This window comes from Physeter macrocephalus, unplaced genomic scaffold, assembly GCF_002837175.3.
Source record: "Physeter macrocephalus isolate SW-GA unplaced genomic scaffold, ASM283717v5 random_334, whole genome shotgun sequence".
In the NCBI taxonomy this organism is placed as follows: domain Eukaryota; kingdom Metazoa; phylum Chordata; class Mammalia; order Artiodactyla; family Physeteridae; genus Physeter; species Physeter macrocephalus.
The window spans coordinates 44,953-61,450 of NW_021145659.1; the positions used below are offsets into that span (position 1 = coordinate 44,953).

A 16,498-nucleotide genomic window follows, 5' to 3' on the forward strand; every position below is an offset into this window, starting at 1 on the left:
GGAGCACAGGCTCCGGACGCGCAGGCTCAGCGGTCATGGCTCACGGGCCCAACCGCTCCGCGGCATGTGGGATCCCCCCAGACCGGGGTGCGAACCCAGTTCCCCTGCATCGGCAGGCGGACGCACAACCACTGCGCCACCAGGGAAGCCCGCAAATGTGAATTTTTGATCTCGACGAGTGAAGTAACGTATGGAGTAGCTCCCGGGCTGGTGAGAGCATCTAGCCAAAAGAGTGTTCTGGACCACACATTTTAGGATGTTGGCTTTTATTTACCATTAATAGATTGTGGGAAAGTAAATGATCATTTATTGCAGTTTCTGAGAAAGGTGTTTGAAAATATGTAAACGTGTGGGTCAGAGACAATAAATAGGAGACTGTCAAAGAAGTTCGGATTTGTTCTATTAAAACAAGCAAATAGGATGTTGGTTTGTAGTTTTGTTTTTGTTGGGGTTTTTGGTTATGGTTGTCATTTCTTTGTCTGGTCTTGATATGAAGGTAATTCTGACCTCAGAATGAGATAGGAAGTGTTCCCTTCTCCTAAATTTCTAATTATTTTGGATGTTGGATGGATGTTCTGTAAGCGTCAGTTAGGTTAAGGTTAAGGTAGGTTGTTTAGGTATTTTGTGTCCTCAATGATGCTCTATCTTTTAAAAATAGGCTTTTAAAAGTATTCAAAGAGGGTACACAAGGAGCTTATTCAGAGAGAGGACCTAATTTGCCCCAAAAGGTCACGTCTACGGAGAGGGGCTCAGGAGTGAAGCGCCACGCAACAGTCTGTTGATGCCGTCTGGCCTCCTCCAGCCGTTCCTTAAGTCCTGGTAGAACTGTCCTTGGTCCCAGCTGCGTCTTGCCTGCGCCGATGGTCCCTGTTACCTCGGTGTCAGGCTCCAGCCCCCTCTCCCTCCCGGCAGGTGGAGAATTCCACTCTGGGCTCCCAGAGCGCCTCACTCACCGCGCAGTACGCGCTGCTCCAGAGCCAGCAGACAGCCAAGGAGAGCGAGCTGGAGAACGTGCAGAGGCAGCAGGAACAGCTGGCGGCCGCCTACCAGGCGCTGCTGCAGGATCACGAGCGCCTGGGTGCCCTCCACGAGCGGCAGTCCGCGGAGTACGAGGCCCTCATCCGCCAGCACGGCTGCCTGAAGACGCTGCATCGCAACCTGGAGCTGGAGCACAGGGAGCTCGGGGAGAGGTATGTGCGGGCGGGGCGGGCTCCCCTGGGTTCCTGTCCCCGCCTCTGCTCTGTGCCCCTCAGGTCTCCTCTTGGCCTGCAGCTTCACACCGTCTGGGGCACCGGAACTTGTCAAAAGGGAAGCAAATCAAAGTCGCCCTTAGCAATTTGGAGTTGGTGCAGCTGGAGACCCAGTGTCGGTGGATCTCCAGGTGGAGAAGGGGCGTCGTGGCCAGTCTTGGCTCAGGGAAACCTGTTGTTGGTGTGGGGTCCCTGCTCCCCTAAGGATTTTCTTCTCTCCTCTCTTTTCTCTCCAAACTAAGAATAAGGAGGAGGTTCACCACAGCTGCCAATTTACAATGACGCATCTTACCCTGGCTTCTCAGTTCTTTTCTTGCCTGTCAAGGTCTGGGCTGCGTTTTTTTTAACCTTTAATATTTTTTTAAAAATAAATTTATTTATTTACTTTTGGCTGCGTTGGGTCTTCGTTGCTGTGCGCGGCCTTTCTCTAGTTGTGGTGAGCGAGGGGCTACTCTTCGTTGCGGTGCGCGGGCTTCTCACTACAGTGGCTTCTCTTGTTGCGGAGCACGGGCTCTAGAGCGCAGGCTCAGTAGTTGTGGCGCACGGGCTTAGCTGCTCCGCGGCATGTGGGATCTTCCCGGACCAGAGCTCGAACCCGCGTCCCCTGCATCGGTAGGCGGATTCTTAACCACTGCACCGCCAGGGAAGCCCTAATTTTAAGTATATAGAAAGTAAACAGAATGGTAGAGTGAAACCCCTGTATACCCACGACTGGCTTCTGCATTTATCACTATTTTGCCACCCTTGTTTCATCTTAACTTCCCGTTCTCCAGCCCCACACTCTTCTTTTTTTTGTAGGTGAAATTTACATACCTTGAAATGCACAAGTCTTAACTTTGCACTCTTGACAAATCGGGGTCCTGGGTTTTGTGCGCATTCAGTCAACCAGCATCACCTGAGCTCCTGCCCTGGCAGATCCTTGATTGTTCCAGGCCGCTGGGCAGGGGTTGCAGGACCCAGAGTCTGGGAGCAGGTGTGGTGTGCACATGGCTCTAATGCAGGAGAGAGAGGCTCTCAAACACTTGGCGTGGGTGGGTGGGTAGGTGAGGAAGAGCAATTGTCCTTGTCCTGTGCTGTGAGACGGCCCTGCCGCCAGTGTTCTTGACTCAGCCTCAAGATGCTAAGTAAAGCTGAAGTGCAGGGCGTTTCATCACAGACCCAGGGGCGTTGTTGGGCCGGCAGAGCCTCGTGAGGGCATCTGATGATGCTGTGGGCACGGGGTGATGGCGTTCATTTATCCACTCACCCGGTGCTTCCTTTCTGCCTCTGTCTGGAGTCCTCCACCCCTTTGATCCACGCGGATCGCCGTCCTTCAGGGGCTGCTGGCCCAAACGAGCATCTTCTGCTTCCCCCCGCACCCATCCTGGATCCATGAGACACTTAGTCAACACCTACTGTGTACGGGGTGCTGGGTCTAGCTGTGGTAGGAGAGGCATCCAGTTGACTAATGATGTGGAGTGAGAAGTGTTTGCTCAACTCTAAAGCTAGCACAGCGCCCAGCACTCACCAGGCACTCAGGTTTCCTATTATGTGTTATAATAACATCTTATGATATTCTTCATGTCTGCTCAGCAGGAGAAAGTTTTTGCAGGTGGAATTTGGGCTGGCTCTAAAGGAAGAGTTCATCGTTGCTTTCCCTGTAATTCTTTGCTCAGTACAGCACAGAACCACTGTGTTACCCAGTACTCTGTTGGACAGAGGCTGGAGGCCCCTTGGGTCTGTCTGCGGCAGGGCTACACGTTCAGGAGTCTGGGTACCTGGAACACAGGGATGATGGCTCTACATTCATTTCCTTTGACACTTAAATCAGACACTCACTCATTCGTTCTCTTAACAGATACTCACTGAGCACTGTGCCTCGTGCTGGGGCGTGGTGGTGAGCCAGACTCGCCCGGGTCCTGTTCTGCAGTGGTGTAGTTCACTAACGGTCAGAGAGATGCTTGATCAGTGAGCTTTTCCGGGACGTTACAGCAGGGAAGCGGGAATTGGGGACCTTGATGGTCAGCCAGAGGCCCTAATTTGTCAGACCTTGGATGACTTTTCCCAGAATCGTTAATCTGGATGGGAAAGGTCACCCCTGAAAGCCAGGCAGAGCCCCACGCCCAGAACCATGTCGGGGATCCTCTGCTCTGAAGCTAAAGACCACACAGTTGTCTGTCTGTAAACAGCTGCCTGAGCACGTTTCTGAGCTTGACTCCCACACAAGCACAAGTCTGGGTTCCAGTCAGGTGGTGCGAGTACAGCTGCGCGGGGACAGGTGGGGTCAGGGTAGAGGTCTGGAGACGAAGGCTGGAAGCCCCTGGACTTGGGGGCTCTTGAGTCATCGTGAGCTTGGAAGGTTCCAGCAGGTGGGAGGAACAGCCTGGGCTTATCGGGGACTCTGTCCTTGTGCGCTGCTGCCCTCCAGAGATAGCTGTGCAGTACCCCATACAGAGAGACAGAGGAGGAAATACAAAGAGGAAAATGAAAGGGCGGGAAGGAGGGGTGTGTGTGTGCGTGCGTGTGCGCGCGTGTCCCCCGGCAGCTGCCTGGGCCCCCCACTCGAGGTCTGACAAGAGCAGGAAGGGCTCCCGAGGGAGAGGAGGGCTCACCCCATCCCCAGGGAGCAGGGATTTGCTGTGAGATTAGCTGTCATGTGCAGTGGAATTCAGCTGTTTATTCCCTGGTTTCTTTTAGATCAGTTTGTGTTGAGTGAACCGCCTGTTAAGTCATTTGCACTCCCTGAGAGGAGGGTGTGGGGTTCAGAGGACGTTGTCTTGGCGTTCTCTGGGGGCCAAGGGAGGAAGGCTACTGTGACGGAATCGAGGGGGCCGTGGGGGCATGTCGGGTGGGAGGAAGAGGCCTCCGGCCCTGGGGCTGGAGGAGACCCCGAGCCTTCCCGCCTAGGCGCTGCTTGCACCCCCGGCGCCTCTCCCAGCCACCTCCCTCCGATTCCCTGCCATGCAGCCTTGCCCCCTGCCCGCCCCCCTCAGCTCTGCAGAGAGAAGCCGCCAGACGAGCCCCGCTTTCTCTGTGGAGGCTTCGCGGTCTCCCGGGGTGTGCGTTGCCCGTGGGAAAAGGAGGCCCGGGAAGGGCTGCCAGCGGTGTGTCCCCTCCCGCAGGCACGGTGACATGCTGAAGCGCACGGCGGAGCTGGATGAGCTGGAGAAGGTTTTGAATGCCGAGAGGGAGGCTTTGCAGCAGGAGCAGAGGACGAGCGCCGTGGCCGCGAGCGAGAACCAGAGGCTGCAGGAGGAGCTGGACAGGTAAACGCCGGGGCCCAGGGGCCCCGCCTGCCCGCGGGCAGCAGCATCTCACGCACTCTGCCCCCGCTGAGCGGAGGTCAGCCTGGTAAAACAGCCCCTGTCGTGCTAACAGCCGGATGGTAGTGAGGCCAGAGGGGTGGCGCTGGGGTGGAAGGACCAGTGTGGTCCCTAGGGACAGCACGTCGCCTAAGCTGGCGGCCCTCGCCTCCTGCCCTGAGATGCCGGGGGCTGTGTCCGCCACGGGTACCTTTGTCATCTGATGGGTTCCCTGTTTGTGAATTCACCTCCTTGCTGACATTGATCTCTAAGCCCCAAATCAGCGCTCGTGGAGCTACCAGGGACGTTTGGGTGGCGAGACATTTGGGGTCGCCTGATGCACACATCTCCAGCTGAGGAGGAGCGAGGCGTTCGACCCCTACAGCTCCTTCTGCAAACGAGCGTCCTTTTTGTGGCCTGTTTAGTGCCATGGTTTTCGTGTTTTTGCGCTTTTGGGTGAGGATTTCGCTGTTTAAAATGGCCCACGAGCAGAGTGCTGTCTCGTGTTCCTAAGTGCAAGGCCGTGATGTACATTACGGAGAATATGTAGGAGTGAGGTAGATAAGCTTCCTTCAGGCGTGAGTTACAGTGCTGTCGGCTGTGAGTGCATCACATAAGGTGTCTTTAAACAGAAACCACATAAAACGAGGTGTGTCTTGATCAGCTGACAAAATTGTGTGACCAGACTCACAGGAACCCACCTGTGTGTTTCCCCCAAGAGCTAATTTAGTGTCTCAGGGACCTTACAGAATGTTACTACCAAGAGTAACGAGAATCTACAGAATTATTATCCTTTTTTTAAAACAGATGAAGAAACAGGCTGAGATTAAAGGCCTTGTTCAGAGTGGATGCTTGTAGTCAATGGCAGAGTCAGGATTTGAAGCAGCTCTTGTCTCTGGCACGGCCATGGGCGCTGCGTCCTCCCCACCTGCTTGTGTTCATGTGTACCAGGGGCTACAGACTCAGGGGCCGGGCAGGTCAGGCACGTGGGTGAAGAGTGCCAGTGGTAGACCAGACATGAGTGACGTGGAGAATATACACCAACAGTTGCCAGCTGGGAGGAAGGCCTGGGGCCACCAGATGATCCCCTTGTTTATGCTTTTTCTCTTAAGAGAAGCTGGACATTGGAATGTTGATGTGAAACTTTCAGAATTTTAAATGTTGACCCACTAATTTCATTTAAAAAACACTGTAGCCAAACAAGACACATCTGTGTCTAAATTGAGTCCATGAGCCCCTGGTACTTGGAGCTTTCTGTTACAAATCTTCCCCCGAGAAAGCCCAGTTGGATAATAGTTACTATGATGGTGATAATTTTAGTGGATTTACATCATACCCCAGCATCTCATATTTTATCTCGGCAGTTCCAAGTTAGAAAGGGGCTTGGAATTGAGAAGAAGAGCTGGGCATAGACAAAGAGTTTTTGAGCAAAAATGTTCTGGTTCAGTATTTAGAAAGAAAGCTTTTAACAACAGAACCTTTTTTTCCAAGTAGGCAGATATGCCAAAGCTTTCAATACGTAAGAGATCATAACAGTGATGCCCTGTTGAAGTGGGTGACCGAGCCTGCCTGTTCTGTCTCCCCCAGTGCAAGGTGGGGACAGCAGGGGTACCTTCATAGAACCCCAAAGAATCCAGTTTGGAAGCCTCTGATTTTGTTCAGCTCCCTCATTGTGAGGCCCAGAGAGGTTGTGGTTTGGTCTAAGGTTGCACAGCTGTGACAGGGCCTGGGAGCACTCTTCAGGCCTCAGCCCTGCGGCTCTCCACCCCGCCAGGGTCAATTTCCTGCACCATCAGCTGAAGGGGGAGTACGAGGAGCTGCACACCCACACCAAGGAGCTGAAAACCTCGCTGAATAGCTCACAGCTGGAGCTGAACCGCTGGCAGGCCAGGTTCGACGAGCTGAAGGAACAGCACCAGAGCATGGACATCTCTCTGACCAAGCTGGACAACCACTGCGAGGTGGGGCCTGGGGCTGGGTCTCGGGACAGCGGGACGAGGCCCCTGGGCAGACAGCCTTGGGCCCGGAGGGGTCGCCATGGGTCCTTCTCGGCGTCTGTGCTCGAAGACTGTGTGAAGGTGGTACGGAGGCCGAGAGGAGACCAGAGGCGTTTGAAAGGGGACCACTGCGAGGTGGGGCCTGGGGCTGGGCGGGGTCTCGGGACAGCGGGACGAGGCCCCTGGGCAGACAGCCTTGGGCCCGGAGGGGTCGCCATGGGTCCTTCTCGGCGTCTGTGCTCGAAGACTGTGTGAAGGTGGTACGGAGGCCGAGAGGAGACCAGAGGCGTTTGAAAGGGGGACAGACACCATGACTGGTAGGGATGCATTAGGAAACACCTTTGCATCTGACCGTTGCTTTTCGCAAAGGGTCAGAGCAGGCGCACGGAAACAGCTGAGTACTGTTTTATTTCTGTCCTCTTGGCTGTGTCCACACGGTTTTTCCATTTCTTTGCATGGAGCAGCTGCACTGTTCTAGAGAAATGTCACAGATTTTTTTCCGTGCTTGGGTTTGGCTGACTGGCTTCTGATCCCGGGGTAGTCGGGATGGAACTTGCACACAAATCCCCTGGTTGCCAAAGGGGCAGAGCTCTGCCTTCTGGTGCACTAGGTTGGAAAGTACCTTCTTAAGCAGCAGACGCCGGGACAAGTAAGACAGGCAAAGTGGATGGCTCAGGGAAGAGCAGCTGGGTCCTGTCCCAGCTCCGGGACAGCCAGGACCCCGGACACAGCTCCTCTTGCCCTCTGTTTGTTGAAAAACATTCTGGGGAGCCTTTTCCTTTGAGCCCACGGTAGTCCTCCGGGGCATCACAGATGAGGAAGCGGAGACCAGGGTTCTGAGACGCCCAAAGGCCCCTCTGAGCTGGGTCTGGGGCCTGTGGAGGAGGTGGGGGCCAGGACACAGGCAGACACTGCCCGAGGGAGCGCCGTCACCACAGGCTGTGCCTCACAGGGCGGTGCTTTAGGATTTCCGAGGGGACCTCAGGCCAGGGCCTGCAGTAGGAGATTGCCACCCAGTCTGTCTGAGGCCAAAACTTGTCGTTTTCCTGCTACACCAACCATGATAAATGTATTATTCTAGAGCAAGGGTCGACCATCCTCAGCCCGAAACTAAAATCCAGCCCCCAAACCTGTTTCCATACGGCCGTGAACTAAGAATGACCTTTACATTTTATAATAGTTGAGAAAGTGAAAAAAAATGTTTCGTGGCAAGTGCAAATGGTATAACACTTAAATGTCAGTTTCCATAGGTCAAGTTTTATTGGAACGCGGTCACACCTGTGCATTTACATTATTGTCTCTGGCTGCTTTCCTGCTGTAACAGCACAGTTGAGTGGCTGCAACAGAGACCACCGTCTGGCCTGGAAAGCCTAAAATATTGGCTCCCTGGCTCTTTACAGGAGAAGTGTGCCCACCCTCGTCTACGACCGAGCTGGCCACTAGAAATAATAATGTAGCCACCAGATGTAATTTAAATTTTCTACTAGCCACATTAAAGAAGTGAAAGGAAACAGGTGGGGTTAATTCTAAGTAATGTATTTTGTTCAGCCAGTATATCTAAAATGTCATTCCACATGTAACCACAAAACATTCATTAATGAGATCTTTTTTTTTAGTTAAGTCCTGAGGATGTGCTGTATTCGCCCTTGTGGCACACCTCATTGTGGGCTATAGCTGCATTTTAAGTGCTCAGCGGCCACGCGTTGCCCGCGGCTGTCGGATTGGACAGCGTAGCTGCCAAGGGAAGCGGCCGTTTGGGTCCTTTCAAGTTGTCACGAGTGCAGATAGTACTGAGATGGACATCTTGGCGCACGTGGCCTTTGCCTTCTTTTGGAAGCTAGATTCCCAGCAGCAGACTCACAGGGTCACACGGTATTTAAGACATTGTTGGTCTGTGTTTTAGCTGCTCTCCCGCCTCAAGGGGAACTTGGAGGAAGAAAACCATCACCTCTTGAGCCAGATCCAGCTGTTGAGCCAGCAGAACCAAATGCTTCTAGAACAGAACTTGGAGAACAAGGAGCAGTACCATGAGGAACAGAAGCAGTACATGTAAGGGGCCCGGGTGGGGGACGCCTGTCGACACAGCGCTCCTGGCTTCTCTGGCCAAGACCTGCCCGTTCTGGGCAAGAACAGCCCCGGAGTCTATTCACGCGGGCCTCTCACCGCTGTGGCCTCTCCCGTTGCGGAGCACAGGCTCCGGACGCACAGGCCCAGCGGCCATGGCTCACGTGCCCAGCCGCTCCGCGGCACGCGGGATCTTCCCGGACCGGGGCACGAACCCGTGTCCCCTGCATCGGCAGGCGGACTCTCAACCACTGCGCCACCAGGGAAGTCCCCCAGAGCCTATTCTTAACAGCCTGTCCTTCTCTCTCTTTCCCTGGAGTGTTTCTGGGTTTCTGCAAGTGGTGGGGGTTGGCTTTCATTTGCATTTTAAAGGCACTGCCCACCACCAGAAGCTTCTTAGTCTGCTTTTGGAATTAAGTGCACTTCTAAAAATACAGCCGTGCCAGCGAGAGAAAAGAAGGGAAAGAATTCACATCGGAGGCTGAGCACAGGTGCCATACCCAATCTCTTTCTATCGCCTGTGGCTGTGTTCCCTGATCATCCAGAGCGGTGGGTTACCTGTGTGCCGCGGTGTTTGTTTATGTGGGCTTTGCTGTGGCCCCTGCGGTGGTAACCAGGGACTAGTGGGGGTGATGGGATGTGGGCATACCAGACAGAGGTTGAGGAGCTTCACGGAGAAGTGGAAAGAAGAGTTGGGGTTCTGCTGCTGACACAGGATGGGGCGAAGGCAGGGCAGATGGGGGGACATGAAGGTGGAGCACGGCAGGGGTCTGGGTGCAGGGAATGTGCCGGAGCCTCAGCGGAGGAGGCTGCCGTGCCTGGCTAACGAGTCGGGATTCATTGAGAAGTGTTTAAAGGGTGCTGGTCTCGCAGGGCCTAGGTAGCTGCCAGAGACGAGGTCAAGAGGAAGAGCCTGGCACTGAGAACCTTGTGGTTTGGAAGTGAAACAATCCAGGATGCATCCGTGGATCCAGGGGGTTTCCACCGCTCTGCCGTGGTGGTTGAACTGTCCTTGCTCGTGGGTGGGAATGGCTGGCCAGCGTGGGGAAGGCAAGAGAAGACAGGCTGCAGAGGGACATGGTCAGAGGTGGCTCGCCATCTACCAGGAGATGGTTTACCTTGAAAACCGCACTGTAATTTTGGGATAGAAATGACCGTTGCCTGAAGTTGGCCCTCTATAATCCAGCTGATAATAATTGCCAGCAGACACTGGGCAGGTGCTAACTAGAAGAGTAGGTGCCTGGACCCCAGGGGGATGATTGGATGACAGTTCTGCATTACAGAGCGTCTGCAGAGGGCCAGGAGTTGGCAGGCTTCCCGGAGGCTGCTCTGAGCCGAGCACTGTGCTGGGGGCCAAGAGGGGCACGGGACCTGTTCTCTGAGTTTGTGTGTATCTCTGGGGCGAACCCAGCCGCGAAAGCACTCCAAGCTTAAGGCGGGGCAGCACGGCCGTGAGGACAGAATAACAGATCACAGACGTCAAGTCAAGGAGGCTGGGAACAGCAAGGGGTTGGGGCTTGGGGGTCGGGGCCCAGTGGTTCACAAAGCTGCCCCTTTGCATGATGTGCCCCCTTCGTGGGGGGCTCCTGGGAAGGTCCTCAGTTTGGGTAGAACCTTGGCAGCTTCTTGACAGAAAGAAGCCTGAGCAGAAAGTTGCCTCTGGCCCAGAGGCTTCATTTTCCAGTGAGGAAGCCAAGGGTCCGAGCTGTAAAGACAGCACAGGTGGTGAGAGGCTGGAGGGGACAGGAGTTGGTGGCCCTGTGGGCAGTGTTGTATGGAGTCCACCTGCCTGACTCCCTGAGATAAAAGAAAAGCACACCCTTCGTATCAGGAAGGCCAGAACTTCCCTCCCGGGAAGCAGAGGTGCCCTCTGGCAGCCCAGGGTTCAAGAGGTATCTCTTTGGTCTTTTCTGTGTTTTTGAATATACAGGCTGGTTTCCAGCATTTACAAGTCAGGAGATTTTGCTTCACGGTCTGAGTTTCTGGCTGCTCTGAAAAATGGGAAGGTCTACATGCCACCCCAGGCAGCGATCTGCTGCGGTGGCCCAGTTGTGCCGCAGTCCCCACCACCCCCTCTGGTGTTTCCAGGCCCGCTTTGCTCCTTATCTTCTCTCTGGACCCTAAAATCTTTTGAGTTTGTTCCCATGGAAGTTTTATCAGAAACCCAGCACTGGAATGGGTCCAGGTCAGAGGTCTGAATTTGCTGAAATGACTTTCTCAACCTTGATGCCCACCCGACTCCCTGAGGGCAGACCTCTCCCACCACCAAGGTATTGTTGCTGTGCCCGCCCAGGAGCTGGCCTCGTGTCTGACCCTGGGGTGTCCCACATCCTGAATGGCCTGGCCAGAGAATCCTTGCTTCCGAGCTTGGGTTGTCAGACGGTTATGGGTTTGCTCCCTTGAGTTCACTCACAGCTAGATCCTGGGTGCTTCAGCAGGCCTCTTCGAGGCGTTAGGGCTTCTGGACCTATGTCAGATGCTTCCCTTCGCATGTTCCCAACTCAGCGACCAAGATGGCCGCGAGCACTGCCGTGTCCACCGCGCCAGGTCCCAGGCCGAGCTGGTGAGTGAGTTCATTTGTTTTATGTAAAACTGGCTTGATCGTCTTTTCCCTCTCTCCACAGAGACAAGTTAAATGCCCTACGAAGACATAAGGAAAAACTGGAAGAAAAAATCATGGATCAGTACAAGTTCTACGATCCTGCTCCAAAGAAGTGAGTTGATTTAAGTTTCAGGGACTTGAACACAGAACAGAAAACCTTCCTTGTTCGCGCTCGGGGTGAAACTTTGTGTAGGGCCTGCGTCTTCCACAGTGACAGGTCAGCCGTGTGCGCCTCCCTCCCACGTCAGAAAGATCTTAGAATTTCTTTCGGCCCCATCCTCGTGCTTGTCCTGTGAGGGGTGGCAAATGCCAGCACAGAGTCAGTGGTTTGGGAGCCATTAAAGCGGTATGAAAGGGTTGCCTTGTCAGCTTCTTCTCAGGATTTAACGGAGTGTAGAAAACCATGTTTCTGTTTAGGGAAGGAACCTTGGATAGGACACCAGGCCCAGCACTCAGTCTTCAAACAGGGGCACCTTTTGGCCGTATGCAAATTCCTCTGGATTCACTGAACCCCAGGGCGGCTTCACAGACATGTCCCCTTCTCCAGAGGGCAGTGGGTTTCAGGGCTGGCTCCATCCCCCAAGACTTGGCCAGCCTTGCCCAGCGCCGTTTCCCCCGGGAGTCGGCCCCGCACGTGGTCCTGTCCCAGCCCAGCCTCAAAGTCAGGATCACCGTGCACCCTTCAAGGCCTCTCTGTTGAAATCACACAACTACAGAATTTCAGAACCTCAGTCTCAGCCTTCTCTGACAGATGGAGAAGTTGAGGTCCAGACGAGGAAACGGAGTGATCTGTGTAAACACAGTGCCGTTCAGTTCAGAGCAGGACTAGAACTCGGGTGCGGCTCTCTTTTTGTAACAGCAGAGCCTCCATTTCCCGTCAGCTACAGCTTCATCGCTTACTCATGAAATTCCCTGTTTTTAATTCACACGGCACACTCTTCCCTGCCCTCTGCCGCCTCGCCCGGATTCCTCGGTGCCGGGAGTGGTCAAGGAATGCCAGCTTATTACGCTTACTGTGAACTTTAGCAGAGGATGAGGAGGAATGTGACGCTGAAAAGGGCATTTTGGCAGAAACATTGCCATCTAATAGATCACATTAGCAGAGCACGACTTCCTTTATTTCCCAGAGATAATCAAGAGTTAATGGGCGTACTTGACGTTCTGTTTTCCCAGGAGACTAGTGTGAATTTCTGACCCGATACATGCTTCTAACTATCCCCGGGCGCATGCGTGACCGAGAATTCTGTTCTACCTCCTGAGCCCCAAATACAGTGGTCATGGTGGTGGTTACTGGCCAGCTTCCCAGGCTGCTGATGGGAATCCCAGCCCACATTAGGGCACCCAGCAGTAACCTGCTGGAGGGGGCAGTGAGGGTTGATTGTGTCCTAAAAATCTACTCCTAACTAGGAAAAACCACTGGATTGGAGCCAAAGCTTTAGTCAAACTCATCAAACCAAAGAAAGAGGGTTCCAGAGAACGATTGAAGTCAACTACAGACAGTCCTCCCCGGCAGCTGGAGTCCCCAGACCCAACCTCACCGTCCACTTCTCAGCCGCTCAGATCCCAGCCGGAGAACCCCGAGGCCACCCCGTTGGGCTCAAGCTGTGCAGAAGAGCATGACATCCACAACGGGACCCTGGGAAAAGGTAGGCGGGCTGACCTGGCTGCAGGGGGTGGTCTAAGGGACCCTCTCATTGGACCGGGTAGAGGGAGACGACGTGTGGGTGTGCACACGTGTGTGTGTAAGAGCGTGAAGGGCGTGTGCTGTTTACACGCACATCTGCCTCCATAGGTGTGTTAATAACCAAGAAAATACAAACCCATGTCGAGCGAGAAGCATCGCTGATCCTGTAGATGGTGGGAGGGACTCAAATCAAAGCTGGCGACCACGCAGGCACCAGAGGCGAGCTCAGTAGCATATGTTTGGGGGTTTCCTTGTACGTGTCAGAGATTTAGAGTAGACTATTTCTGTAGGGAGATCTCCGGCGCATCTAACAGGCAATGTGCATATGTGCGATCTTTTGCAAGTCCACGTGTGACTCCAGTCCTTTTAGCACTTAAACAGTCAGTCAGGTTTTCTTCTCCAGCCTGACCTGGTCTCCAGTCTTACCAGCCAGGGGGCCCGGCTTACCTTTCCATGAGGGCCGTCATTTGGAGTTTGCCAGGGGTTCTGAAATGGATTTCTAGTTGAATGTGCTTTATTCTGTCAAACTCTAAGAGGCTGTCAATTATATAAACTGCCCAATTACTTTATATACCACTGGCAATCAAATGATGCAATGCTTTACCACTTAGAATTTTTATCATACTCTTGTTGAAGAGCTCTTCTAAAAGACTTAATTAGACAGATTTTTGTGTACACACATAAAAGGAAAATATGAGTAAAATATATTGGTCACGGCAGTGACAGTTCTGTCACAGTTCCATCTGGCCCCAGTGGTGACTATAAGACACTGTGGAAGTTGCATCCTGATTTCAGCGATGTTAAGATGGGGGGGTCGGGATGTGCATCTTAGAATCGATTAAACCACAGCAGTTACTTCAAACAAGGTTAAATTTCCAATTACTTTTAAATATCATTTCATGGATTATGTATGCCAGAACCGCAGCCTGAATAATTTAAATTTTTATGAAAGACATCAGGACTTTCTGAAGATCAGGCCTATGCCTGAGACCCACACACCGTCAGGGGTGGTGGCTGACATTATAGCACTAAGGGCCCGTGACAAGCCACCCTCTGAGTGTGACATGTGTACAAGCCTTTCAGGAGGCCACATTCACCACTTCAGGTCCTTCTGTGTCACTTTCAAATGCACAAAAGAAAATGCATTCATGCACACATTGTTTGGGGACCAACGCTTGCACTCCTGTTCTTTACAGGAGGTCAGATTAGGTAAAAGGCTCCTGTGCAGGTAAATGATAATGAAGCTTAACATTGGTTTTTATCTAGAGGGGATCTGTGGCCCCAGGTTTTCATCTTGACTATTTAAATGTTTTGACATTTATCACCTCAGTTTGTATTAAAGTTGACTTAATTAACTATAACCAGCCTAATTGAGTCAGGCAAACTTTCAGAGGAAAAAATATGCTTGTACCCATCCATGAATGAGCAAGTCAGTGTTGATTATCAATAACAGCAGCCATGCATTGGGTGCTTTCTTTGGGCTCAGTACCTTGTCAGCTAATTTACTTTATCTGCCTTGGGTTTAGTCCTAACTACCCCGTGAGGTAGGCATGATTAATCAGCCCCTTTTCAGAGCTTAGAAAGTGAGGCTTGACAAGGTGAAACACTTGCTGATATAGTAAGTGGCAGAACTTGGATTCGAACACAGGTCTGTCAGCTCTGGAGCCTGAGCTCTTCACCAACAAGTGCACTGCCTGCAGTTAAAGCTGAACCAACATGCTGCCTAACCAGGGGCCCCAGCAGAGCCATGGGCCCCAGCATCACATAAAGTCGGTCCCTTATCCTGTGGTGTGAGCATTGGCCACCAGGTGGTGCTATAGAGGAAGAAATAATGGAGGTTCTGGTACCAAATTTAATTCCAAATCAGAAATTGGATATACTGATTGCTTCTGTATGACATGTTCAAAAAGTTAGACCAGTTGTCTGCTCTGATAAGCCTCTGTGATTTAAAGGTCATGAATTAGAAGATGCATAGGAGATCTAAAAGCATATAATAATTCTTGGTGTTGAGGGCTTTGGGGTATGACAAAGAAGTACTTTCATTATTTTTAAACTCATCCTGCCACAAGAGGTTATTTCAGATATACAAGAATTATTAGTGAATACTTCAGGTAGACTGTTTCATTACAGCAGGCCAGAAACGTATTGTGTAGCATGTGAGCCAAATTGTCAGGGAGTCAGTCATTAAAATGGATGAGTAAGAGAAGCCGGGTCCTAAATTAATAAACATTCTTATTTATAATTTCACACTTTGAAATTGAAAAATTGTCTAAGCCCTTCGGCTCCTTGAGCGATATGTAATTCTCTTCACGTGCTAAGTAAGTAAAGTGTTGGCACTAAGATGCCGCTAAATTAATTAAATTGAGGCAGAGCATAAGTGATTCACCGAGTCCTGGTTCCGGTCTTGTGGCTATTGTTTCCATCTTTCCTGGGCTGGACAGGATTCTGATTTCCTAAGTACACTGAGCTAATTTAGAGTCATTTGTTATTATTCATTTCATTTATTTGTTGTGTTTGTTTGTTTGTTTTTTTCCTTCCTCTCGGGTTATCCTGGGGATAACGATTTAGCAACTCAGCGCAAAAAGAGTCCCTTTTTGAGAAGCAAAAGCAAGGACAAAGACAAGTCTCCAGTGGCCCACCCGGCTCTCTCTAAACACCTGCGGTTCTGGTCTTCCTCTGACATCCCATCCTCTCCTAATGAGCCTCTCCCTTTTTCAGAGATTGGAGATTTCTAATCCTTTTCCTTTACCATGTGTCTTCATCGTGTATCCTCCTTCATTTCTGAAATTCAAACAAACGAAAACAAACAAACAAAAAAAAACAGTACCTAAAGGCCAGATGACCTATAGCGGACCCCTCCTCCTGACCCCAGTTCCAAGCCAATCTTAAAGTAGCCAGCGTGGATTCTGATTTCAAAAGAGAAGATGAGTTGTCACACCCTCTGGACCGTTTCTCCAGTACAGCACAGCTGTAGGGGAGCCTCGGGACATCTGTGCACAGGTCCTTGGGCCAGGATGTCCGTGCTGAGTAAGTCCAGGGGCCGTGTGCTGCCCCCCTTCTCTCGCACCTGCAGGCTTTTGTCACGCCCGCGTGTAAAGCAGAGCTGGTCTGTTGTCGCTATGCTTCCTAAAATATACAGCCTCTGTCAAGTGAGTTTTTTAAAGACTTACCTTTAAGCATCTAAATTTAAAACCGCTGCCCTTTTCTCCTCTTTCTTTGTCAAGAGCCCTGAATGGTTGGCTTTTGCCCATAAGGTCCTTTTTAGAGGTGCTCTATGTTTTGAAGGATTTACTGTGCTCCATTCAAGCGTCTTGAATGATTGCATCGATGTTGCCCAGCCAGAGTTCAGTCCAGAATGAAGTTTTATGACTGTACTGTCGTTCTCTGACATCTTGGATGCTGAAGTTAAAGCAGCAGTGGACAGAAAGAACATCAGCACGCCAATCACACCCAGAGCGGGGGAAAGGCTGGTCGATAGAGGCCTTTAGCTACTGCCATTTTTTCTGTCTGCAGTCATTGTTGTACCAGCTTCATGATTTTGGCCACATCTTTACATCACCTATGTGGTTACTTACATATTTTCCCTTGAATTGACTCACCGTTTCCACTTAAATTTATCC

At 51.9% G+C, this 16,498-nt stretch overlaps 1 protein-coding gene across 1 annotated transcript in view; it reads left to right on the plus strand.

The window, feature by feature from the left end:
• Positions 1–16,498, plus strand: part of LOC102987601 (protein Daple) — a gene marked incomplete at its 5' end in the record, with an annotated part of 74,236 nt that overhangs the window by 44,194 nt on the left and 13,544 nt on the right. Inside the window, 6 exons of the mRNA XM_024131105.2 lie at positions 913–1,190; positions 4,352–4,495; positions 6,306–6,492; positions 8,432–8,577; positions 11,217–11,306; positions 12,602–12,840. Coding sequence (XP_023986873.2) covers positions 913–1,190; positions 4,352–4,495; positions 6,306–6,492; positions 8,432–8,577; positions 11,217–11,306; positions 12,602–12,840 — 1,084 coding nt within the window. The remainder of the gene's footprint in view (positions 1–912; positions 1,191–4,351; positions 4,496–6,305; positions 6,493–8,431; positions 8,578–11,216; positions 11,307–12,601; positions 12,841–16,498) is intronic.